General features: G+C 42.4%; 1 protein-coding gene and 1 pseudogene across 1 annotated transcript; one reads left to right on the top strand and one right to left on the bottom strand.

The window, feature by feature from the left end:
• Window positions 1-9,991: 9,991 nt before the first annotated feature.
• On the bottom strand, window positions 9,992-12,077 carry LOC147429133 (3-ketoacyl-CoA synthase 4 pseudogene; annotated as a pseudogene).
• Window positions 12,078-14,298: 2,221 nt separating this feature from the next.
• On the top strand, window positions 14,299-19,140 carry LOC147429134 (uncharacterized). Its single transcript, XM_086495729.1, has 3 exons — window positions 14,299-14,722; window positions 18,122-18,399; window positions 18,499-19,140. Exons 1-3 carry the CDS (start codon window positions 14,646-14,648, stop codon window positions 18,525-18,527), a joined length of 384 nt encoding a protein of 127 aa, XP_086351855.1. The 5' UTR covers window positions 14,299-14,645; the 3' UTR covers window positions 18,528-19,140.
• Window positions 19,141-25,404: the final 6,264 nt, after the last annotated feature.

Raw genomic sequence — 25,404 nt, forward strand, 5'->3', positions numbered from 1 at the left:
ACACTCACGTACTGAGCACTGTGAGATACGAGTGGAGAAACTTCTACATCGAAAACCCTTCTTGGAAAGGTGGAAGCTATTGAGACATCTTTTGATGTCACATGTGCTTCATTTATTCCTCGGAGCACCCATTATCTCCTCTTTCACATTGCATGCTTTTGTTGACAAATTTCTCGTATGCATATAGAGTGTCCCATAATTGGCACTTGCATTAGGCACTCTTTCCGTGTTTCACCCAAGCACTCACCTTTCATGAACATGTACTTCACATTCAACTGCTCAACTCCAATAAGAGCGTATACCAAAGGCATTTTTTTCCCACCGGGTTTTTCCCTTTGGTCATCCAGGTTTTAGACCCTAATATAAAGACACATATCACCATCCTCTTGTACATATTCCTTCTACATCAACAATAAGGAAATGCTACTCAAATCAATTGACAAATGAATTGGAGAACCAATTTCAGATCATAGCATACTTCTCCTCAATGGCAAGTCAAAGAATGGCCTACAATGACAAAGCTGCAGACAACACTAACAACAAAATAACTCAGGAACAAAGAAGTCCCCAATCAAGAAGAGTAGACATAAGTGTAATCAGAGGATCACAAATTCTACAGATTGTAGAAGTTGTTTCTGAGAATCACAAATACTCCGAATTCACAGATTTGCTGGAGCAAATGATGGATGGAGCTTTATCTATCCATGATGATAAGAGTCAAGTTAAACGACATTGGATTCTTTTTGAATTTAGATCTGGCAGTAGACCTATAATGACAGAAACAGATGCTGCAGCTCGGAGCGTGGAGGTGAAAGAAATAAAGTTCATCATCAATTATGATTTTCCTGAATCATGTGAAGACTATGTACATCGGATTGGACGAACAAGACAAGCTACTGCAAAGGCTATAGTCTATACTTTCTTTCCAACAACAAAACGACAACAAAAACCACATCGCCATCGACAATCAGGTCATGTCGGGGACGACATGAACGCGGAAGGGGGGAATGTTGACCGCTGGGTCAACAACACAACATAACTCAAGTTTCGTACCAAAGTCTTATCTTTTGCGAGTTATGAAATGCTACGGATTATGGCTATAAACGTCATTTGTAATGAGTAGTTATTCTAGTTTCAGAAGCCGGGGTGCAATGGCACTTCCAGATTGTAAATACAAAGCCATTTGACCCTTTCAACCCTATTTTTGGTTAAACCTAAGGTAGCCTTAGTATATAAGGTACCTAGGTCATTTTGTAAAGAGACTTTTATCATAATCAAACTTAGCGCTGCCGTCTACTGTGTGTGAGAGAGAAAGAGAGTGAGTGTGAGCTTCATCCTCCCGCTACGCCCGGCTCGCTCAACACATTGGAGATCTGACTGCACCATTGCGGTAGGCTCGAGGAGAGCTACGCGACAACGCCAAGCATTCCACGCGAGATGAAGCGCACATGCCGACGCATCTACAAGCTATTTGTGGCCGTAAGTGTATCAAACGATGTCTATTTTCTGCGTGCTAGTAGCCTATAGAATCGTGGCGACATAAGCTACGCATAGGTACTCATAAATTTCAGTTTCAGGCACTTTCGAAATTCAGCTCTGTCATCCTACGCGTTTTCCGCAGACGGGTTTAGAGTGTAGAAGCTTAGGGACAGGTGTATCCTAGTGAGGGGATGGTGTTCCTTAAGTTTTGTACGAATCTGGCATGATTAGGTGAGTTACCTTTCGTATGTGTATATGTGGCTAGGTGGTGTAGTTGAGAGCAGTGAGGTTCTTGATTGTGGTTTAGTTGGCCTTCCAGAGTGTTGTATGTGTAGGATGGTCTCAGCCTGACAAGCTTAAGAGATTTCCTTTGTGTGCCTATCGTGTCATCTGTGTCCTCGATTGACATTATGTTGATCTAGGTAGTGTTTGCATGCACTTCATGGGTGTGTGAGTAGCTTCCCGTCCAACATGGCTCAACCAGAAATGCAACCATTGTTGAGTCTTTTGTGAAAGGAGACTGTAATGCTGATGTTGATGCAGAATGGGCTTTTAGCGCAGAGTGCACTTACAATCCTGTTGTCCATGATGCATGCTTGTCAGTTGCTGCAGATTCACATGTGTGGTATTTCGACAGTGGTGCTACAAAGCACATTACCTCACATCGTGAATTGTTCACCTCTCTCGAGTCTGTCCCTCATGGGAATTCAGTCACTTGTGGCAACAATGCCTTTTATCCGGTTCAGGGAGTTGGAAAGATTGTGCTTACTGCTGCAAATGGCAGTTCCTTCACACTTGTTGATGAGGCTTTATGTACCTGGGATCAAGAAGAATCTCTTGTCTGTATCCGCACTTGCTAGACTTGGACTTGTAGTCAAATTTGTGGATGACAGATGTACAGTTCATGATCTCAGTTTTGGTGATGAAATTGTTGCATCTGGCCTTTTGTGCCGTGGGCTGTATATGCTCACTTTGTATGACAAGTGTTTGCAAATGCTGTTGCAGATTCGAGGGCTATTTTAGATGCAAAACTTTGGAATGCACGTTTTGGTCATCTGAATTTTATCAGTTTGCTATGTTTGCAGAAATCTGATATGGTTGCTTCTTTGCCGCCTCTTGAAGCGCCTGCCAAACATGTTTGTGAAGGCTGTATTTTGGGTAAGATGCAACGTTCTAAGTTTCCAAAGGATGGTTCAGTTTGGGCCACATGCAGGTTGCAGCTTGTGCATAGTGATGTTTGTGGGCCCATGCAAACTCCGTCCTTGGGCAATTACCTGTACTTCGTGACTTTCATTGATGATTACTACAGGCATGCATGGGTGTTTCCGCTTAAAGTGAAGTCTTTATGTGCTTCAAACAATTTCTGGCTATGGCTGAAAATGTCTCGAAATGTACTATGGGCACCCTCCGTTCCGATCGAGGGGGGGAGTATATGTCTCATGAATTTAATGCATTTCTGGCTAGTCATGGGATAAAACACCAATGTACAGTGCCTTATACACCTCAGCAAAATGGTGTTGCTGAGAGGAAAAACATTGGTGCCACAAACACGGCGCAGAAAATTGGATGATAAGGCTGTCAAATGTTTTGTTTTTTAGCTATAGTGCTGAAAGCAAAGGTTACAGGTTATATCATCCGCAAACAAAGCGTATTCTGGTTTCACGGGATGTAGTGTTTGTGGAAGATTCTGTTCAGCCCTTGTTGTCATGTACTAGAGAGAGTAATGTAAGCTCACAGGACATTTATGACACTTTGTTGCCTCTTTTCAGTGGTGGAAATACGAATGTAATTTCCAATGAGGAAAATGTACAGCCTATGGGGGTTTCTGAAAATGTTATAGATCATGCTATTACTGATGCAGATGTACATGATGTACTTGATGAGGAAAGGGCTGAAAATGAGCAGGCTAGAGGTATTCCAAAATGGCTGGTGCACACCTTGCGTGACAGTAAATTGGATGCACCTTTGTCTAGTCGTACTCGTTCAAGCTCTCGCCATGCATCTTATGCATGAGATTGTTATGCTTTGGCTGTGTCTAGCTTACATGATGTTGAGGAGCCTCTGACTTTTGATGAAGCACAAAATTCAAAAAATTGGATGGCTGCCATGCAATCAGAATATGATGCACTTATAGAAAATGACACATGGACTTTATGTGATTTGCCTCCTGGCAAAAAGGCCATTGGTACGAAGTGGGTTTACAAGTTGAAATGCAAGCCGGATGGTGAGATCGATCGCCATAAGGCTCGACTTGTTGCAAAGGGTTATGCACAACAAAAAGGCATAGATTATGAAGAGACTTTTGCTCCCACTTGTCGTATGACTACTGTGCGTTTTCTATGTGTATTGGCAGCTCATTTTGGTTGGGATGTACATCAATCAGACATTGTTATTGCTTTCTTGAATGGTGACATATTTGAGGAAGTTTATGTAACGCAGCCTCGCGGTTTTGTCATAAAAGGACAAGAGGACAAAGTGTGCAGATGTAAGAAGGATTTGTATGGGTTGAAGCAATCTCCTCGTGCTTGGTATGAGAAAGCCGACACTCATGTGGTTAAACGAGGCTTTCATAACAGTCCAACAGAAAGCACATTGTATGTAAAGCGTGAGGGTGATGTACTTCTCATTGTGGTTCTTTATGTCGATGATTTGCTGATCACTGGACCAAATGAGAGACATATTGCTGAATTTAAAGCTGATTTGAATGCTACTTTCAAGATGAAAGATTTGGGGCTATTGCATCATTACTTGGGTATACAGTTTAAGCAGTGTGATGGTGGTATTGCCTTGTGTCAAAAAAGTTACATAGAGACATTTCTATGTAAGTTTGGACTTGAGGATTGCAAAGCTATTGCCACTCCCATGGAAACATGTTTGAAGTCTACATGATGCTGGCGATCCTGCTGATGTCACTCTTTACCAAACTGCTATTGGCTGCCTCATTTATGTATGCAACACGAGGCCAGATATTCAGTTTGTAGTCTCACAAGTCAGCAGATTTATGCATAGCCCAAGGTCTAAGCATTGGCAGGCTGTCAAGAGGATTTTCTGCTACCTTAGTGGCACTTTACATCTTGGCTTGTTTTATCCCAAGGGGGATCATTGCCGCCAGATTTACATGCTTTTTTGGACTCAGATTGGGCTGGTTGTTTTGACACGCGAGTGTCCACAAGTGGTTTTTATTTCATGCTTGGCATTTCATGTATATCATGGTTGAGCAAGAAGCAACCTACTGTGGTCACTGCGAGTTGTGAGGATGAGTTCAGGGCAGTCTTTACAGCTACGGTTGAGTGTGTATGGCTAAGACGCCTTATGGCTAATTTGGGTGTTGGACAGGACAGTGCCAACACTATCTACACTGACAGTCAAAGCGCATTGGCAGTTGCGAGGAACCCAGTTTTTCATGCTCGCACAAAGCACATTGAGGTGCATTACCATTATGTCAGGGAGAGGCTCTCAACAGGAGAGATCAGCTTGGCTTATGTGCCAACATAGGACAACCTTGCAGATCTTTTCACAAAGGCATTGTCTCGTGATAAGCTTGAAGCTTTCCGCAAAGCTTTGGGCTTACTCCCCTTTGTGGACTGATCATGTCCTCAGGGCATGGCACTTCCCTTTACTCAGGTGCCAGCTCTCGTTCACCGCATCACTCCAGGGGGGATTTGTTACCATATACATGTGGTAGTGATATGTGTGAACACACTAGGACCGCCGGGGCATTTTTTCCCTCTTTAGGAGGTTTTTTCCTCCGAGCATTGTATATACGCCCATCACTCTAGGGCTATCTATCTTTCCATTGCATACTAAGTAACACACTCTCTATTGTGTGCCTTGAGCTTCCTTCGTCTTCTCCAAGATGTGTGCGTTTCTCTGCAACCCTAATTCCAACAAAGCAGCTCTTTGCAGACATGGACAACATATAGGATTTACCTACCTCATTTGACTTGAATGATTGTTTGTCAATCCATCGCCTGCCACATATTTGTGCAATGATATGAACCCATTGAGTGATCTTGAGCCTTCACCAATATCGTGTTGTGGGATGGTTCAAAACCAAAGCAAAAGCATTAAGAGATTCGCAGATCCCTAGCCACTGCATGCCAATCCAAATTGCAACCCCTCCGAATCTCAAACCTCCACCTTGTCTCCTTGCGAGACCATATTCCTTCACGAGCTGTTGCCCTTTTACATGGGCCCCACCCTCCCGCTTGTTGCTTGCATCCACCCCACTTTGCACCGTGGCGACTTACAAAAGTCGTTTTGCTAAGCTTGATCCTGATCAACCAAGTCCCTCCTCCCAACCCTCCTTCCACTTCTAATCTTAAAGGCCTACATTCAATGTGTATCGACTTAAGAGAAAAAGCCGACTGTGTTATTCTTGATAGTTTATCGAATACTCAATCCGAAGCTATCATTTTCACAACCAGACCTCATACTTTTAGAAATGAGTAACCAAATATCAACTTTTCTTTAGTTTATAAAACTTTTTTTAAAAATCACTTCTTATTTTTAGCCAACAAAAAGGAGAAGCCATCTATATGGCCTTTGCCCTTTGGGCCAACCAAAAATAGAGAATCAAAAAATCCCTCAGATTAAGATGTGATTCCGTTCTCCAACGTTGTTAGTCTCTCTCTCTCTCTCTCTCTCTCTATGTGTGTGTGTGTGTGTGTGTGTCTCTCTGGCATATCTATACTATATATTAAAGAGATCGATTTTTCAGTGCCACGTGTCGCAATTTCCTTTATCCGACTATAGTGAAGACAGTGCGCACGCAAGGGGGGAGAGAGAAAGAGAGAGAGAGGCGGCCGCCACACTAGTATACATTAAAGGGGAGGACTTTTTATGGATGCAATCACCTTTGCTTTCGGCTTTCTTTTGCAACATATGCGGGCAACATTAGCCAATATAGTTTCATTATTATAAGATATACGAGTGGAGCTCTCGAGAGAAGATTCCTCACTCTTGAGACCTCCGCAAGACTTCAACTACCTTTGGGAACAGGCGGGTCACTTTCACCGGTTGAACTGTACAATAACGCTTAGCTTGGAGTCTTGGACGTTGCTCAGGTACGTAAATTCACTCTGCACTTGTTCCCTTCCAAGTGCCAATCCCGTATTTTTGTGTCGCTGTGTGGAAGTTGGAACTCTAGGTTGAGCCTTGAGGCTTTCTTTTGAGAGAGAGAGAGAGAGAGAGAGAGAGAGAGAGAGAGAGGGTGTGGAGGAGAAGAAAGAGAAGAGAAGTTTAACATCAAAGGAACAACACCAAGAGACCTCAAAGATATATCTATTATCGAGCCTTCTTTTGTGTGTGTGTGTGTGTGTGTGTGTGTGTGTGTTAGAGAGAGAGAGAGAGAGAGAGAGAGAGAGAGAGAGAGAGAGAGAGATTTCTTTATCGTCCTCGGAGGTTAAATTGGGACCAACAAAACATACATGGTTGGACCTCTTACCAAAAGGGTACATGGAAAATCATGACTAAAGTGGATACAACAAAATTGTGACATATGTCACTTAGGGAGGAAGGGGTGGAGGGGGAGGTTGGCTTGGGAGTTTTTGGAGCCCGAAATTCCTCAATGATGGCCTTGTCGCCTCGATAGATTGCCCATTTGCCGGTTGCTTGAGCTTCTCGAACCTGTTGGAGTTCTTGCTTCTTGATTTTTTATTTTTTTTTGGGGGGAGGGGGGGAGGTTGGGCCTCGCTTATCCATACTTTGGTGCCCTAGTGCTTGTTGTAAAAGTACTATGCACACCTCTTTAGTTTTGAAGACCAAGATGTCTTGGTTGGTGCAGGCATCGTGGTGAGCCTTCTCAATTGTGTCAGGGTCAAACTCGGTTGGGTGAATGGCTTGGTTGAGCTTGACTAGTGTCGAGGTGTAGTGATCGTTTCCTCACCACCAAGTGGAGGGCAGCCCGCCGATGCGGACGGAGAGTGCCAATCCTTCCTATCGGCGATGTTTTTGTATGCACTCTTCTACCTTGGAAGAGACAGTGATAGTTGCTTCGTGTACTTGAGTAGCAAGGTTGGCCACGCTAATTGTGGTGAGGGTGTGCTCCACTTCCTTTGCCTTGGCGAGAAGGTGCGCATTATCAGCTTGCTTTTCAGACTCCAAGGAGGATAAACGCATCTCAAGGGCCGCAAGGGGTGCCTTGAGCTCCGCATTCTCGTCCTTGAGCTCTCGGATTTGAGCTTGAAGACAATCCATTGGATCCACCCATGGGGTGGGCACAAAAAGGCATTCCCACTTGATCAGGGAGAAGGAGCCGCCGCGTTGCATCGTATCTTGGAGAAGCCCCTTTCACGAGGAAAGGTCTGCCTTGCTTGCTTGATGAGTAGGCAAAACTTTGCCTTGCTTGCTTGAGAGAGAGAGAGAGAGAGAGAGGTCCTCCATCTCCTAGTTGAACTCTTGGACATGTCACATGTGTCCCTCACATGGGCTGCAAACTTCAAAGTAGTGAAGATTGAAGGTAGGTATCTCTCTCTCTTTTTTTTTTGGCAATATGGGGTCTTCAATTTTTAAGAGCTATGTTTAAGGTTCAATTAACTCTTTTAGGAATTTGATCATCAACTTCCTTTCCGTTCACTTTTGTGAGCTTGTCATGACTCATCTTCGGTTGCGGTCAGAATGAACTTGAGTGTGTGTCGTGTACACTACAACCTTGTACAGAAGAGAAACGATGACATTCATTGCATGAGGAGCACCCAAAACAAAGCTGTAAGTAGAAGTGAAATCAAAGTCGTAAGCAGGAGTGAAAGCATCTGGCAAGTGAATTTAAAGCTCGAATAGGCAACACAAGAAGATTTAGAAATTTTCTCATGTAGGAAAACGGAGTCTTTCTCAATGTTTTTCATACAATGCATAACATCATGATCTTCTGCTCGAGAGGCACCGCATACCTAGCTAGGTATGCGGCGCCTCCCTCACAGAAGCTCATGATGTTTAGGTAAGTCACAATGTGGGAATTTGTCCAAAAATTCTTGTCAAAGAGAGCTACAAGGGGGAGTCATGGGACATCCATTTGCTTGCTTTGGGAAGCTGACCATTCTCTGAGTGAGGGGGGTCGCCGGTTTCTCCATGTTTGATATTTGCAGTCTTGGAGTGGTTAGCTCCATGTTTGGACAAGGTTTCTTATCATCCAAGCTGAGAATCTTCTTCCTATAAAGGCTCCAAAATAGGTTTCAAAGCTTTCTTGTGCATTAAGGTAGGTTTTGATGAAGAAGAGGCAGGTCTTTAGCTGACACAAGGACAGCTGTCACCTTGCACCTATGTGATATGCAAAAGGTGGGAGAGAGTAATCTAACTGAAAGAGAGACTTGAAAGTGGGCAGCATTTTGATGCCAGCCTTGCACCTAAGTAATCTGCGAAAGGTGAGAGAGTGTGCATTGGGAAGGAGAGAGAGTGGGCAGGGTTTAGCCAACTCTCCCCAAAATGGCCAAGTTAGCTCTTCAGGGCAGTATTTTTAAGTACTGTGATGCCAGCATAACGCTACCTAAGCCTGCGTGTGTAAGCGCTCTCACAAGAAGATTTAGATATTTTCTCATGTAGGGAAACGGAGTCTTTTTCAGTGTTTTTCATACAATGCATAACATCATGAGCTTTTGCTCGAGAGGCACCGCATACCTAGCTAGGTATGATTGGGGGCAGGGGACCGCCGGCCCTCCCACCGGGCCGGCGGTCCCCTGCCCCCAATCGTACCTAGCTAGGTATGTGGTGCGTCCCTCAAGGAAGCTCATGATGTTGAGGTAAAGTCACAATGTGGGAATTATTCTGAGAATTTGTCCAAAACTTCTTGTGGATCTAAGATGAGAGAGAGAGAGAGAGAGAGAGAGAGAGAGAGAGGTGTTTTTTTCACTGAGTATTGATCTCTCATCTGCCTATGATTCCTGGATTCTTTATGGGAGCATGCTTTTTTGACGACACGGATGGATCAATGCTCGTAACTTTTAGCGTGCTGTAGCTCGGGCTGATAGTAAACTCTTACGTCCGTTTGTGCTCACTGCTTGCTAACTGTTCATGCATGTACAACTTGTATACATCCTTTATACTTGTCTAGCACTACTGTACCGGTGGTTGAGAATGTGCTTGTGATATGTTGGTACAGATTCTTAAAGCTTTCATGGCCATGACTACTGCTCACATTGTGAAAAATGCTTCAAAGAACCTTATTTTCTAACCATTTGTGGCAATTCCTCTCTATATTGCTTTTTCAAAGAGGATAATTCCTTTTCTTGCTCCTAACCGGATTTTTTTTTCATTTTTCAAGCGGCATGATTGTAAGCTGAGAAATGCTTTTCCCGAATGCTGATTGGGAAATGTTAATTTGGAACTCTTTTAAATGGGTATCTTGTGTTTCTCTAACCCAGTTTTGGATCTCTGTTGTTTAATTTTAATGCAAAGACTTGCGAGACTATTTGTTGATTAATACAAGCCACAGATCAATAAGATTGGCTTCTGCCATTAATATCCTTTCAAAAGCTATTCAAGATGCAGTACTGAAAACATATAGTGAGGGAAGATGTAGAGCTTAAAGAAGGGCTTAATTAATTGACTGGCCTTCAACTCTTTACATCTAATAGTGAGAAAATATTTGGAGCATAACTAATTAGGGCTTAATGGATTGGCCATTGCCTGTTGACATGGAGTGTATGAACATGATTCGACGGTGATTCTAAGGATTAACAGGGTTGCTTCTTATTGCTAACGTCCAATGAGTGATTAATCTCACATTTGCACAAACATGTCAAAGGAGTTGTGGCATTGTGAGAGAAATCAATCTCGGTCCTAATTAGCGACGTCGGGTAGGTGTATTGGGTACTGAGTTAAGTACTCCACCCACGGATTGTTGTGAGCCCCTTTCTTGCATGCTGTAGTAATTGAAGGCAATGCTTGCCATACTGCACTATTACACTTGAAACCACTACCAAATGCAATTTGCCATACTTTATGGCCAGGCTTGATTCTACCTTTGGCCTCGAGGTATGCAAGCTCATACCAAATCGACGAAGAGGACGTGTTCGCAAACTTGTGCAACGTCATTCTTGATGCCTCCACATGGTCTGGCTGCAGCTTCAAGCTCTTCTCTAGCTCATCAATAACTGCTCGCCCACCAGCATGTATGCAAAAATGATTAAAGGCCTTCTTGAAGTCTGGGATGTAAGCTTTGCTCTTGGGGTTGGCTTGAATTCTGCGTCGAATTTCTGCAAACACATACGCAATTTGCTCCGATAGAGGCAGCACCAGGGGACCTAGGTTGGTTATGTTCACTTTCAAAGCTTCCCCTGCAACTTTTGTCAAGTCTCTTGATAGAGAGACCCCACAATTTCCCTCCTCATCCTGCTCTTGATACACGCACTTGAACGACTTGTCGTCCGCGCCTGTCAGTGTTCTTACTATGTGTTGGAGCTTGTACTTTGAGCGTGCCGCATCTTGACGCTTGTTGGACAAGAGTATGGCGGCTGACCCAATTCGGAACAAACAATTGGGTATCATCATGGACCTTCTATTGCCACAATACCAGTTTTGGGTGATGTTTTCTGTGCTTACAATCAAGGCATAAGAATTGCCATGCACTCGGAGAAGGTTTTGGGCCAAAGAGAGCGAGATCACACCCGCGCTGCACCCCATCCCTGATAAGTTGAAGCTCTTCACATCGCTTCGGAGCTTGAATTTGTTGATGATCATTGCGGAGAGAGAGGGAACAGGGGTGAAGAGGCTACAGTTCACCACTAAAATACTGATGTCGCGGGCAGCGATGCCTGAGTGCGCAAGCAGCTTTTCCACAGCTGAAAATACTACCATTTCAGCTTCCTCGCAGGCAAAGGGCATGGTCCATCTCGGCGGCAAGTACGAGAGGCCAATAGGAAGGTTGGTGGTTTCCCCTAAGCCAGAGCGTTCGAGGATGAATTGCTGAAATTGCAAGCTTTTTTCATTGAAGATGCCCATGAGGAAGGAGTGCTCTAGGAATGTGCTAAATGGACATCGGTATCTTGATGTCGGCGAAAAGCATACGAAATCGACCAGATAAATTGAATTTGCTCCCAGTTTGTACACCCAGAATATGAGCAAAAACAGCAAGACGGTTGTGGAGATTGGCAATGCTTTGCACATCACTGTGGGGAAGAATGGTGAAGATGTCGCAAAGTCAGAAAGCCTCGATGCAAATTCTGTGATCATGTACTCCATGGCCGCTCTTTTGATTAGCAATCAAAAGCTTGCGATGATTGGAAATTATGCCAGCTTAATTGGGCCAATCGGAGAATATGATGTCAAGGAAATGCAAGCCAATGCATGGATGCTTCATGAAGACAAAAGTTGCAATGAAGGGTTGCGGTAAAATAAGATGAGGGTGATTCATATGCTTAAATTGGAGGTCTATAGCTCGTTGCGATTGGAGAAGCTTATCTAGAAGCTGGTTTCTGCGGATGCAGAGGCAGAGAGAGAGAGAGTCTCCTCACTAATGTGCTCGTGAGCTGCAAGAACTACGTGCTCACAGTCTCACACTTTTGGGCGATTGTGTGTGTCTGTGTGTGTGAGAGAGAGAGAGAGAGAGAGAGAGAGAGAGAGAGAGAGCTCGCAGCTAATACTCACTCATCTTGCGCAGCTTGAGCTGGTAATAGGCCAGTGTATACACTCGCCTATAAATATGGATGATAGAAGAGGACCACCTTTGAACGCATGTGAGATGTGAGATGGCCATTGCCCATTGGCCTTTATGGAAGTAGTTTAACCACCAATTGTGTGAGAAGGATAGGCTGGATATGTATGTATGAACAAATCACATTAAAGCTACACTTGGTTTGGTTAATCTCGTTAGAACTTTAAATTCGTGGCATTGCCTTGGAAGGGGAGTGCAGTGCTCCAAAAAAACTTTTTCCCAAAAACTTGGCAAACCTACATATGAGAAACAATAGAGGTAAACTAACTAAGTCTGAAGGTTTTTACACCAATCTACACTAGTTTTTTTTTAATTTAGGTTTTCTCACCTTCAATTATAAAACTTAGAGGTAAATCTCAAAATTTGTAGGTGGGGTTACACTAAACCTAGGTTTTTTTCAAGCACTGGGGAGTGCATTGTTGCTTTGTTGCATGTTTTTTGGTTTGGACATAACATCCCCTTGGCACTTGGGCTTTGGTTTTCTAGCCCTTTCTTCTCTCTCGTGGGTAGTGTCTATGCGCATGTCCGCGACTTGTTTCCCCTCTAGTGGTGGACTTTGCATGGACATACATTCACTCCGTTGGTCATAGATGATTTCACCAACTATCGAGTTCACACTCGTATTACATGCAAGACTCATGAGGCAAGCATTTACTAGTCCCCCATGCCTACTTTTCATTACACCCTTATTTTTTTGCCCATTTTCTTCTCAAAACATAAGTCTCTATCTATTTAAGATTATGCTAAGAAAGGTGAACGACACCTGAGTTGTGTGCCAAGAATGTCATTGTATGTGTTCATGGCCTTGTTTTTTTGTCGACATGCTACCGTAAGAAAGGTTTCATGCCCTGTCTGTTGGTATACTTGCAATGTCCACCTTTCTCAGTTTTGCCATCACAATATATGTTGCACAGTTTGTAAGGCTTCCATATGATGAGAAGCCAATGGTGCACATATATTTGGTAGATTCAAGCTTTGCATGCTGATGAGATCTCTATTTGTGATCGTGGATGGTACGGAGCAAATTCAGAGCCTACTTTTTATTCATTTTGTCGGAATATTCCTTTTCGTCGGAATATCTTGGCTGGCGGACGACGGCCAGAAGAAAATTGACGTCCAGTGGCCGGTTTGTCCGTGGTCTTTGGCCAGTGGTCGGATTTCTTTGGTCGGTGGCCGAGTTCTAGGAGGACTTGTCTACCCAAAAGCAACTACACATGGACGCATGAGAGAGTCCTACTTGGACTTGGCTATCAAAGGGTAGCTGCACATGGATGTTTAGAGGTTCCCTTACATCTATATACGGAGACTTTCTCATGAGTAATTCGGTAAAATAGTGTGCACACTTGATGCACACAACACATCTTTGTGTAAGGACTGTTAGTCTCTTGTATTCCTACTTGCTCTAGTCGTCTAAATCGTCATCTAAGCTCTACCTTGAGAGCGCATGGGTGGATGACGTTATCACTTTGTAATACTGTGCTAATCTAAAGTTTTTGATTTGTCACTAATCTATTTTGCATCGTATCTCTTTCTACTCTCCTTGCTACTAGATCCTTATTGTATTCCACATTTCTTACACTGTCATGATTTATGTTGTCCTTGGAATGTTTTTTTAGGATCCCATAAGAGAGTCTTAGACTCCACACTTGACAAAACTACCATTTCCTAGCAAGCATGTAAATCAAGAGACCACAAAAAAAGAAACCTCTTGGGTTTGTTGAAGAATTTGCAAATTTTAGCACTATAACACAATTTTTAATGATTGCTTCTTTGTCTGCCACCATAAGCAAGGTTAATTAAGGTTTCACGTTTTCTAAGGTAGGTTTTGTGGTTTGTGTCACCCCCAAGGATTGGTAATTTAGTTTGGAGACTAAGATTTGCGCATAGGGTCCTCATCGAAAACATTCTAATCGGAATAAAAGAAAGAGACAAGGAAAATAAGAACTGTTGGTTTGCAAAAAATCTTGCATTGAAAATACATCAAAAGGCAAACAATCGGTTTCAAGGCAAACCAAGGAGTTTTGCTAACGTAATATCGACTTGGTCACCACGAGTTATTCTTTTAGGTGGTCTCTACCACAAGTTTTTTTTTTTTTTGGCCATCAAAGCGCGGGAAAGTTATATTATGAGAGAGGCGGCGATATTTTGTGTAACTAAGGCGAATGGACTCAACCTATGGGCACCCAATATGTATCTTTCACCCCACCACAAGTTCTTTGAATGATGTCTAGTGCAAAAATGCCTTAAATGTGTTTTGGTTTGAGTTTGTTAGTTCCTAAAAAATTTGTTTGGTTTGGAATAGAACGACCATACTGATGCTTTTCAAGTTGGATGGAAATTTCATGATGCCAACTCCATTTGGAGCCAATGATAGTGGCAAGAGGTATAAATCATAGAGCTTAACTATCAACGAGTTATGAAAGGTTGAGGTCAAGGAAAGGAAGTCCCAAAGTTCTTTATAAGGAATCCTTGTATGGTAGCTGTGGAAGTTGAAATCTTTCATTGCTAAGAATAGGACATGAATCTTATTGGCAATTTGGCACTCACATTGAAACCAATTTTGTACATCATAAGCTATCAATCTCAAACCATTAGGTATGAAGTCATTTTTGTTATAACCAACCTTGTCCTTATGTTATACAAAAAACCACTTTTAACTTGCCATTTTCAATGATACCATGATTGTGTTGGTGCATCCACCCTTGATTCCCAAAGTGGATTTTGAGGTATTTTAAAATAGTTTGAGGTGTTTGTATGATTTTAATTTGTGTTAGATGGATTAAAATTTCAAATATAATTTTCCCAAAAATTGTTTGCATTTCTCTAGTTGTGCTTGTTGATGCCTTTTTTCTTGAGAAAATGCATGTTAAATCAAAAGGAAGCACAACAGAAATGCATGATCAAGGGGAGGGTATGAGGCACACCCTTGCGAAGATATGGGGAAGGGTGATAGGCAATAATACAACCATATGCATAGGCCAGAGGGTGGCAAATAACAAGAACACAACCATAAGATTGCATACATATGTCAAGCATTTTGAGCTCATATTGTACATGTTGAGCATAAGGGTTGTGTTATATGACATACATTTTGTATGGGGAATCAACAGATCTATGAAGCAAGTTGATGCTTTTGTTCATATGAAATTTCAAAACAATTTCTTCTTTGCTCTTTGTTTTTGGAGAAAAGGGTGTTTCTCTTTATAAAATATCTTGGACTCACTTTCAAGACAACCAACATTTGATAAATCTCCATTTTTATTAAGGGTCCATGGTATAAGAGGGGCCACCTTTCTGCAAGACCACATGCTACAAAATAACCATGAACTACCAAGATGGGCTCCAACTTTATTGTGGTTGTGGCTTTTGTATGCAAAAATGTTCAAAACCAGAATAGAAATCCTTTATTGGCTATTGCTTTACTTTAAATTTCCATGGTTAAAGCATGTTATCTTTTAGAAAATAGTTGTGATGCACATTTTCCATGCTTGATGAGTTGATTTTTTTTATTTTTATTTTTTGGTGAAAAAGATTATGTTAAATTATAAAAAGACTAGAGAACAATAGGCTCTCTTACATGGTGAGATGAGAGGTTGACCCAAAATGTATGTCAAATTGAAAGTTCTAATACAACAAGCCAAAATGGTGTGTGAAAACACTATGAAACAACTGAAGGAAAAACAGATAGACTCTTTGAAACATCCACCTGCTAGCTATGCAGAACATGCTCTTAGGGTTGAAAAGGTAGCTTTAATTCTTACATAATCAGAATTCTCTTTGAGAGGAATATAGTTGAGGTAGATGATTCTTCTATGCTTGCCACCTTTTTTCTGTTTGGATACTAGTTAAAGCTTCTTCATCTACCTTGTTATAGAGACTTCTAGGTGAGCTGGCGCTAGTGACAAAACAACTTCTAATAGCTTCTTAAAACTAGTCTTGCTTGGCGGGCCTTGCTATATAACATCTATAGAACAATCATGCAGCGCACACCAACTGCGATCGAATCCAGCTCATTGAACTTAGGGTCTGGAAGCCACTAATGAAGGACATTAGAAGCCACTTTTGAAGGACATTTATATTGTTACCCGCGTTCCTCTTCATTTCAACTTTTGTAATGTCAGTTTGATTATACAACTTATTCAAGGCAAGGTTGTTATAGTGTTGGACGTCTCATCTGTGAGTACATATTAATTATCGTAGTAGAGTTGTTAATGTAGTCATGCACATGAGCTTCATCTATAGTACATGCACCCAAGGTACAATTGATCTCATCTATGGTTGTTTTTCTTTCACGAATAATGGTCAACAGCTGAAGCAATTCAGGGTCCGTTGCATGTCTTACAGAGCATGACATCTTGTTCAAAGTTGCATGTAGCCAATGGACCGAGCTTCCAATATGGCATGTGTTACAAAGCTCTCGTGTATGACTACAAACTGGGGGTAGTTGGGCAAGATCACTGAGCAAGAGAACATATTTGTTGTTGAAAGGATCTCCCAATGTACTGCTTGTTACGTTGACATTTTGTCTTACGATAAGGTCAAAAGTCGTTTTGGTTAACATGGATAGCTCATCTATACTTATAATATCTACCTCTTTTATGTCCAAATATTGCTCATCGCTCTCATGAATAGAGAGGGGAGACTGTTAATTCGTAGTTGGTATCTTGAACTGGTAACGGATTGTAGATGCAATGTTGCTAAGTCTTGTTGTTGCCACTTCGATGGCAAAGCACCCAACAATAATACAAAAGTCAGGGCAGCAAGAGTGTCTATTTCATTTGTCTGTCGATCTTGTTTATCGCTATATATGTGAGGTATGACTTCGTGCAGGAAGGAGATGTTTCTAGATTGTGAGCAAAGATGTCACATTCCATGCTCCAATCTTTATACAATACAGTAATTTCAAACCATGACCTAGCACATGGACAATAAGCTAGTTTCAAGTTGGTTGTAGTTTGCTCCCTAGCTTTCGACGCTTGGACCGTAATCTTCTACGTCTTGAGAACTTCATACTGACACCTAGTACAGGATAAACGAGGACATATATAGTATGGTATCAATTATTTAGACACCTATTATGGTATCAATTATTTAGACCTAAAGTAAAGATGCACAAGGTGAATTCACTACTATGATACACCACATGCATTCACTACTTGTGTATTCACTGTTGTAATGCATCACATGCATTGGCTAGCAACCGTATAAAAAGAGTTGCGTGTGTAACATATGCAGATGTTGATTGCCATCGAGTGTACAGTTCTGAAATCGAGATCCAAATAAATTGAAGCAAAGGAAGTAATGCGTAAAATTCTAAAACAAGCAAATAGATAAAGCATGAATGAATTGCAACAATAAATGAGGTGCTTTACTGACCTGTAATGTTGTATTACTGCTTTTTGACTATCCAATCTATAGGCCGATATTTGAGTCAAGCTACAAAAAAGAAATGTGAATAGTTAAACATATCATCTTGCAATGAAACGTCACAGATTGAAAGTGCAAAGTATACAGTGCACGTCATACAGAGGTGCCATACAAAAGTATGGTGGAGAGTTGGCATTGTGGTCTCTCCAAAAAATAATAAGAGACAGAATCCATGCCCTGCCCCGTAGTGTTTATGTGTTGCGCCAAGCAAACGCATGCGCATGCGAAATTGGATGCAGATAATGGACCTTGCAGTGTTGTCGAGCTGGAGTTGCGCTTGTGAAATTGGAACGTGCAGTGTTGTGAATATATGTCCTCCCTGCCATACACAAAACACATAGATGTAACTTTATGTTCTATGTCCTCTGATCAATGTTACCTTTTGTGTGTGTGTGTGTGTGTGTGTGTGTGTGTGTGTGTGTTGTAAACTATTTTCGTCAGCAATTATGTCTTCTTGCCTCCTTGTTGAGTAACCTACATTATGAATCATCGTGCTCCCAGCGCTTTTTTGAAGGTTGACAAGCAGCCTAATAAAAGCGATGTTCTTGTTTTTTAACTTGTTTCCAGCGGGGCTCCTGGCCATGCGATTCGAGTGGTGGGCAATGGCTCAAATCATGCCAAGTGGCGAGTTCCACATTCAAGAAACAAGAAAATCTCCTTTGGATCACCAAGTAAACATTACTCCTTTCTGTCTAAAGAGCTCGTCTTCCCCGTTTCTACTCACGCTTCTGGACTGCTCTCCCTTTATTTCTTCTCGCCGCAGCTTCCCGCCTTCATGACCTATGTGGCCCTCATTATTTACTCTTCTCCGAAAGATTGTTCCCTTAAACATTGCAGAAGAAGATGTAATTATCCTCCCCTTATCTCTCCTTGTTGCCCTATCTCCTATTTATTCAAGTCATGTTGGCCTTTAGATTCTAACGCGATGATTTCCTTATTTGTAGGTGACATCTGTTGGCCTCTTTTTTTTTAACTACAACTCGTCCCCTCTAGAACCTGCTCGCTTCTCTTCTACTCACTGTTACCTCCCCTCTACTCGACTTTTTTTTAATCCCCTCCGTTTCTCATCAACTCCTATAACGTTGCCGTCGACTGTGCTGTTTTTCAAAGATTTCCACATATGTTGCCTTTGCAGTCTACTTTTCTTGCAGCTCATCAATTTCGCTTCTAAAAAACAAACTTGCTAGTTTAAAAAACATCTACATTCAACCATCAACATCGTTGTTGCTACTGGCAGGCCCACAAGTGGCTTGATTAGTCCATCTGCATTCAACCATCAACATCGTTGTTGCCACAAGCGGCATAGCGTGGACAACAGGACACGGCAACGACAACACAACAGCATGGGTAGCGACCAGCTCACACCAGCAGTCCAAATGCTACTCGGGCAGTTGCAACCATAGTGAAAGTTTTCTCCATGTGGTCAACCGGCCACCAGTTCACGCCAGCAGCCCAAATGCTGCTCGGGTAGTTGCAACCATAGTGAAAGTTTTCTCATGTAGCCAACCAATGATTTTGCTCCTACCCATCACCTCTCACAGAATGTCTTGCAACCACCACCAAAGATAAAAAAGAATTATGCACTACTGTCTGGTCTGTTTTAACACTTCAACGGAGGCACTCAAAAGCAACACTGGTATTTTTTTTATCGGATGACCAAGGGATGTGCTACGTGGCTGCCTGTGGGCTTGAGGAGCCAAAAAATGACCTTTGGCTCACCAAGTAAAAAATGGAGAAATCTCTTGCATTCATGCCACTTTCCACATTGTCCATTTGTTGATTTTTTCCTACAAAGAAGATCCAAACCTTTGCATTCCCCTAACAAAATCTCTCTCCAAGTGAAAATCTTCGGATGAATAGGAAGAAAAGCTCCATGCAGCATATTTAGAGTAGGTTTGTTTGTTTTATGAGAAAAGGAACGGTGTATAATGTACCCTTGATGAGTTTTACCCCATTGGCAAAGTCCACCTGGTATTCCCCTTTAATGGGATGCCTTACTAGTTTTCCAAACAACTTCATGCTATATGAGCATGGAAGCAAGCAGTAGTTTTTTATAAGTTGACAAGACCCAGGCTTCTAAACAAGCACTTAAGGTAATAAATAGTAATTGAGAACAAAACTCTTGCTAAAGGGATGCTTCATACACTGCTAGTATCTCATTTTGGCCCTTAATTTATCCAAGATCCATTCTCAGTTTTGTTTTAAAAGACATTAATACCCATTGGCATAGCAAATAATCTACAAATTTGACCTAGCAAGATTTCCTTGCATCCATAATTCTTTACAATTAAAGGGATGTCTCCTTTCAAAGTTATTAAACCTATTTTCGAGTGATTGATCCGAGAACCAATAACAAGGCATAAAAGATTGACACATTCCCAACATTTTCAATTGACGAACCCTCATTGATCAACATGACATTAGTGTCATCTGCAAATCATTACAAACACATTTGCTTTAGAGCGCTCAGAGTGTGGATACTGATGCTTGGTTTTTAGGACCCCTTCTGAAGATGCAATAAAGGCACAATCAGTTGTTGGGGAGATGAGGATACTCTAGTCCAAGGGATCTCGAAAGAGAAAAGAAATCTACTTCACAAGCACCAAAGAGTAAAAAGTGCCATGGACAGAAGATACGTGGGAACGAGCTCTTATGCATGCCTACAACCTATATCTTAAAGAATAGCCCATTCTAGGTGTGAATTTCTAGTGAAATTTACATGAGGATGTTCGTGTGGACTCACAGCACAGCATACTCCGTTTTCACTTTTTTACCGATAGTAAATATTTTTACCACAGTAAATATTTTTCACCTACATGGTAAATACAAATCACTTTTTACCTACAGTAACTTTTTTTACCCATGGTAAATATTTTTTACTGCACCATAAGTATTTGGTAGGTAACAGTTCACTGTTACTAGAAGCAGTGATTGGGCATCAACAATGCAGTTACAGGAGGAGAAAAAGGGAAAATCTTATGGTAAAGGTGAGTCAACAGGGATATAAAGACTTTTGAGTTGAAAAGAGACATGCTGATTTTTTCAAAGAACACATGTCAAAAGAAGCCATGGTTGAGGATTTTTTGAGAATTTGATATTCAGGAGGACCCAGCTGCCACCTCCCCCCCGCAGGTCCCCCCCTGACATGTGCAGAATCTCCAGTTTCAACAACCACCTTACCTGCTCTTAAATGCTGGTCAAGGCCTTATCCCCATGTGTCACAATCAGAAAAATCAGCATTTACCCTCCCCTCTCACATCACTCTAGAGAATATCTTGATGGTGACATATCAGGTGACCTCAATCTGTTGACCACCCTAAGCAAAAAGTAACCCCAATCAGCGGATTTAAGCATGTTTATCCCTAATCCTAAACCCTCTCAGAAACCTATATAAGGAGGCCTTCTCTCACTCAAAACCAACACTTCACCCACTTCACCAAGCAACGAAGCTATGACGACATTGCTCACAACGAGGAGCTATGGATGAAGCTCTACTCTCTCTCCCTCTCTCTCTCTCCCTCTAGTATGCTACATTACTAGCCCTAAAACCTAAATAAGGAGTCTTCTCTCATGCTCCATGGCCACCATCCTCGCCATCATTCTCTAAGGTATTGATGTGTTGCTAGTAGGATCATACCTACTTGCTGGGTTGATTGTTTTTGACAAGGGATTATGCCATCCTTGGCTTGCTTCTCTATATCCTTGTTATGTATGATCAGATGCCGTTGTATTGTTAAGCTGATGTCTTGTGTATATATATGCTACATAAGGTCCCTAAGCTTCATTTCTATGTGTTTTGCCATATGTTTTGATGCCATCATAATGCCAGAAGTCTCACTTGCCTATGTGCACTATGTGTGAGGTCCCTAAACCTCTTAATTTAGGGTGGTGCCCCCTTTGTTTTGTTCTTTGTTTGTTTGCATGAGGCGTGGTTTGTGGAGTGTTCACGAGTACAGAGGCCACCCGATTGCACTGCTCTTTTTCCCGCTATCCGTAAGCTTTCCCTTTTTAGCTAATTTGCATGACATTTGGCCAAATTTGACCATGATGGTCACTCACCTCTTCATCACTAAGATGCACAATTTTTACTCCATAAGTAGCTGCCTCAATTGAAGAGGTGGCATGGTTAGTTGCCATATCTTCAACTAAGGTTTGCATTCCCCGCTTCCTAAAGTTAGTTCTCAAGGGTAGATCTGTCTCTCTTAACTGGATTTTACCATCCTTAAAAAAGACAATATCTTTTGTCAAAGCATCACTAAAATCATCACAATCCCTTCTTACATGGTCTGTACTGTCACACCAAATACATATGTTAACAAACCCTTCTTTGGGATGTTGTCTTTGCCTAGGACATGGCCCTAATGGTTGGTCTTTTTCTTCAAGCTTTGCAAGCTTCACCTTCAAGTCACGCATTCCCTTCACAAGCTCACCTAGCATAGACTCATCAAACTTAGGACAAGGGATTATGCCATCCTTGTCTTGCTTCTCTATATCCTTGTTATGTATGATCAGATGCCGTTGTATTGTTAAGCTAATGTCTTGTGTATATATATGCTACATAAGGTCCCTAAGCTTCGTTTCTATGTGTTTTGCCATATGTTTTGATGCCATCATAATGCCAGAAGTCTCACTTGCCTATGTGCACTATGTGTGAGGTCCCTAAACCTCTTAATTTAGGGTGGTGCCCCCTTTGTTTTGTTCTTTGTTTGTTTGCATGAGGCGTGGTTTGTGGAGTGTGCACGAGTACAGAGGCCACCCGATTGCACTGCTCTTTTTCCCGCCATCATTTTGGTGCCCCCACTGAGGAGGGCTACACAGACCTTCAGTCCACAAGCAATGAAGATGTGCAATCTACAACATGGACGAATGGCGTGAGGAGTTTGCAAATTGGAGAACAGAAGAGGAGGAGGCTTTAGAGGCCTTAAAAGCTTTCATCGAGGTCTTGTTACCAGGTTGCAGTGTCATTGAAATTCAAGAAGTAAGTTCTTCTACATGCCTTGTTCGTGATCGTCGCCAACGAAGGAGAGTAAGAAGAAGAGTTTGATATACCTCTCCTCTCAACCTATGAGTGCTCCAGAAACCTCCAACGCACACGAGCTTGAAATATTCTACATCAACATACACGAAGGTACTGTGACACACATTAAGGGAAGAGAAAGCATCACCAGACCTCTCTTTCGTGAGGAGCCGACTAAGAGGAGGAAGATCACCTCTACACCTAAGTGGCCCAAGGCTGCAGCACGTGCTCAAGCATAAGGTAACATTTGGCTTAATCTCATTAATAAGGGATTACATGACCACTACAGGCAAGAAAAAGGCTAGTGAGAAACCAACTTCAACCTCCAACTTACAACCACGACTCTCATCCCTAAATCTTCCTGAAGCAAAGAGGCGAAGGCTTGCCTACAAGATTGCCGCCCATCTGCGAGTGCTCCCAGTGCACTTTGTGAATCTAGACACCACCAATCCCAAGCCAACCTCCTGTCCGCGTGAAGATCACTTTGGATATTGTCCAAAGTGCTTTGGAGACCGGGTGAAAAGCCTCCCTGCCCTACCTTTGCTGCTAATTTTCAAGAAGTTATCTCAATCTAAGGAAACTATCTTAGTTGATGATGTGCTGCACATTAATGGTGTCACTTTCATTCGTCATGCTGATTATGGTAATAGAATCCAATTGTTGCTTGCTAAAAGGCTCAGCATTGTACAAAGTGTTGCCATCACGCCTTACGTCTTCACAGATGCATCAGGAAGAGTCGAAGGGATCCGAGGTGCTGACCTTCTGTGGCTGATCAGGCTCATTGGTCCCAAGGTGGTGCAACTAAGCTAGGATCTTGTGTGTAAGTATGGATGCCAATAATGAGAATGATGATCCCCGCATGTTTCCTGTCCATTTTGTGCGTCATATCCGTGTGAATATTTGTATTGATAGAAAAATCTTTTATCAGCAAAGAATAGCCCTGTTGTTTGGAGCCGAGAGACTTGGGGAAATCTTGCGCTCTCCTCATCCTGTTATTCTACCCTTACTAGACTATTACCATTCCTTTGATGTGTCGATCTTCATCCTATTTTGAGCTAAGTTATGCTAAAGATCCAAATTGTAATTACCATACTCTATTTTAAAATAAATTGGAGCTGTTTGTGTAATTGTTTACTCTCTCACTTATGGCCTTCCCTAATTTTTATGGTAAGCCTGGGGAGGTTGCTCCAGACTTTTTGGATAATTTGGAAATGGCCTTTCTGGTATCGGGAAGGGATGACGAAGCTACTAAGTTAAGGGCCTTTCCTTTGGTCTTGAGGGAAGGTGCAAAATTATGGTATCAAACTTTGGCACCTGAAGAAAGAAGAGACTGGGAGTCCTTAAAGATGGCCTTCATCGAAGAATTTTGCCGCCATGAGCCTCCAGAGGAGATATGGAGACAGATCTTAAAGCTACGCCAAACATCACCCAATGACTATAGAAGCTATGAAGGAAAGTTTTCCAACCTGTGGGAGAAATGGTGTGCATCACTAGGTGAAGGAGAAAGGGCGCCAGAATGCCTAAAGAAGGACTGTTTCCTGGTAGGGCTTTACCCCATCCTTCGAGAAAAGGTAAAAGGTAAATTCCCAGATACCTTTGATAAAGCTATGACTTATGCAAGGGAGAAGGATAGGAAGTTAAAATTCCAAGCTCAACTACAAGGGGGAATGGAGCCTCCACCGCTAGCTCAACCTATGGCAAGGGTAGTAGAAGGGACAGGAGCAACAGACCAAGAGTCCTCTCAACAAGAATTACTTCAACAGATCACCAATCAACTAGAGAGCCTGTCCATCAATCTGGTTCAAGGTGTAAGGGCTCCCCAGCCAGGAAATGAATGAAATAGACAAGAAGGACAAAGGCAAGCACGTGAGTACATTTGCTACAACTGTGGAGAGGTAGGTCACGTCATGTATTATTGCCCCCATCCACGACGCTATCAAGGAAATGGTAATCAAAGACGGCCTCCTCGCCAGCAAGTCACTCCTCCTCCAGCTAGGCCACTAAATGGACAAAATGCACACGTGGCTCCACCAATCCAAATATTGAGACCCCCTCCTCCACCACCACAAGCACCAGCAGAGATCCCTCCACTACCATCGGGAGGGGAGGACAGGGCTGTCTCTGTCATAAGTCTTGACAATGGTAAGGATAAAGGGAAAGAAAAAATGGAGGAAGCTGTTGCCATGCCAATAAAGAGAGTTAGGAGACAAAGAACTGATGAAATGGAAGCTTCAGAGCTGGATAAAGGGAATGAGGGTTCCTCCCAAGTGATAGGAGACAAGAAAAGGAAGAGTAGGTCAAGGAGGCACATAGGAGTAGAAGACTTTCCACTTGGGGTAGGATCCATACCTTACGACCTGGTAGCAGATGTGAGTAAGCAAGGACCAAAGATTTCATGGCAGCAACTCCTCCACCTTTCCCCAAAGATGCGTAGAACCTGGTCTAAGATGGTCAGCACCAGGAGGGCTAAGGCAAAGTCAGTTGGGTCTTTTAGTGCAAGAGGCATGAAGGATATCGTGCCAGTCATTGATGCAGAGATTAAGAGTCAGCGAGTCTCCAATGTGTACGTAGATGGTGGAGCCGAGATTTGTGTTATGACAGAGAAATTAATGCACAGGTTGGTTTTGGAAGTAAACGAGCAAACTTCCTTACAAGCTAAGATGGCAAATATTGTAAGGGTGGCTTGTGTGGGAAAGGTTAATGGAGTGAAGGTTTCAGCTTTTGGTGTGGCAATCTCAATTGATGCTTATGTGATCCCAACTAAGGGGGAGGGCTATCCGCTAATCCTTGGAAGACCTTGGCTTATGGCTATGAAAGCTAGGCAAGATTGGGA

This window comes from Adiantum capillus-veneris, chromosome 22 (genome assembly GCF_014529385.1).
Source record: "Adiantum capillus-veneris isolate H3 chromosome 22, ASM1452938v2, whole genome shotgun sequence".
NCBI classification, from domain to species: Eukaryota; Viridiplantae; Streptophyta; class Polypodiopsida; order Polypodiales; family Pteridaceae; genus Adiantum; species Adiantum capillus-veneris.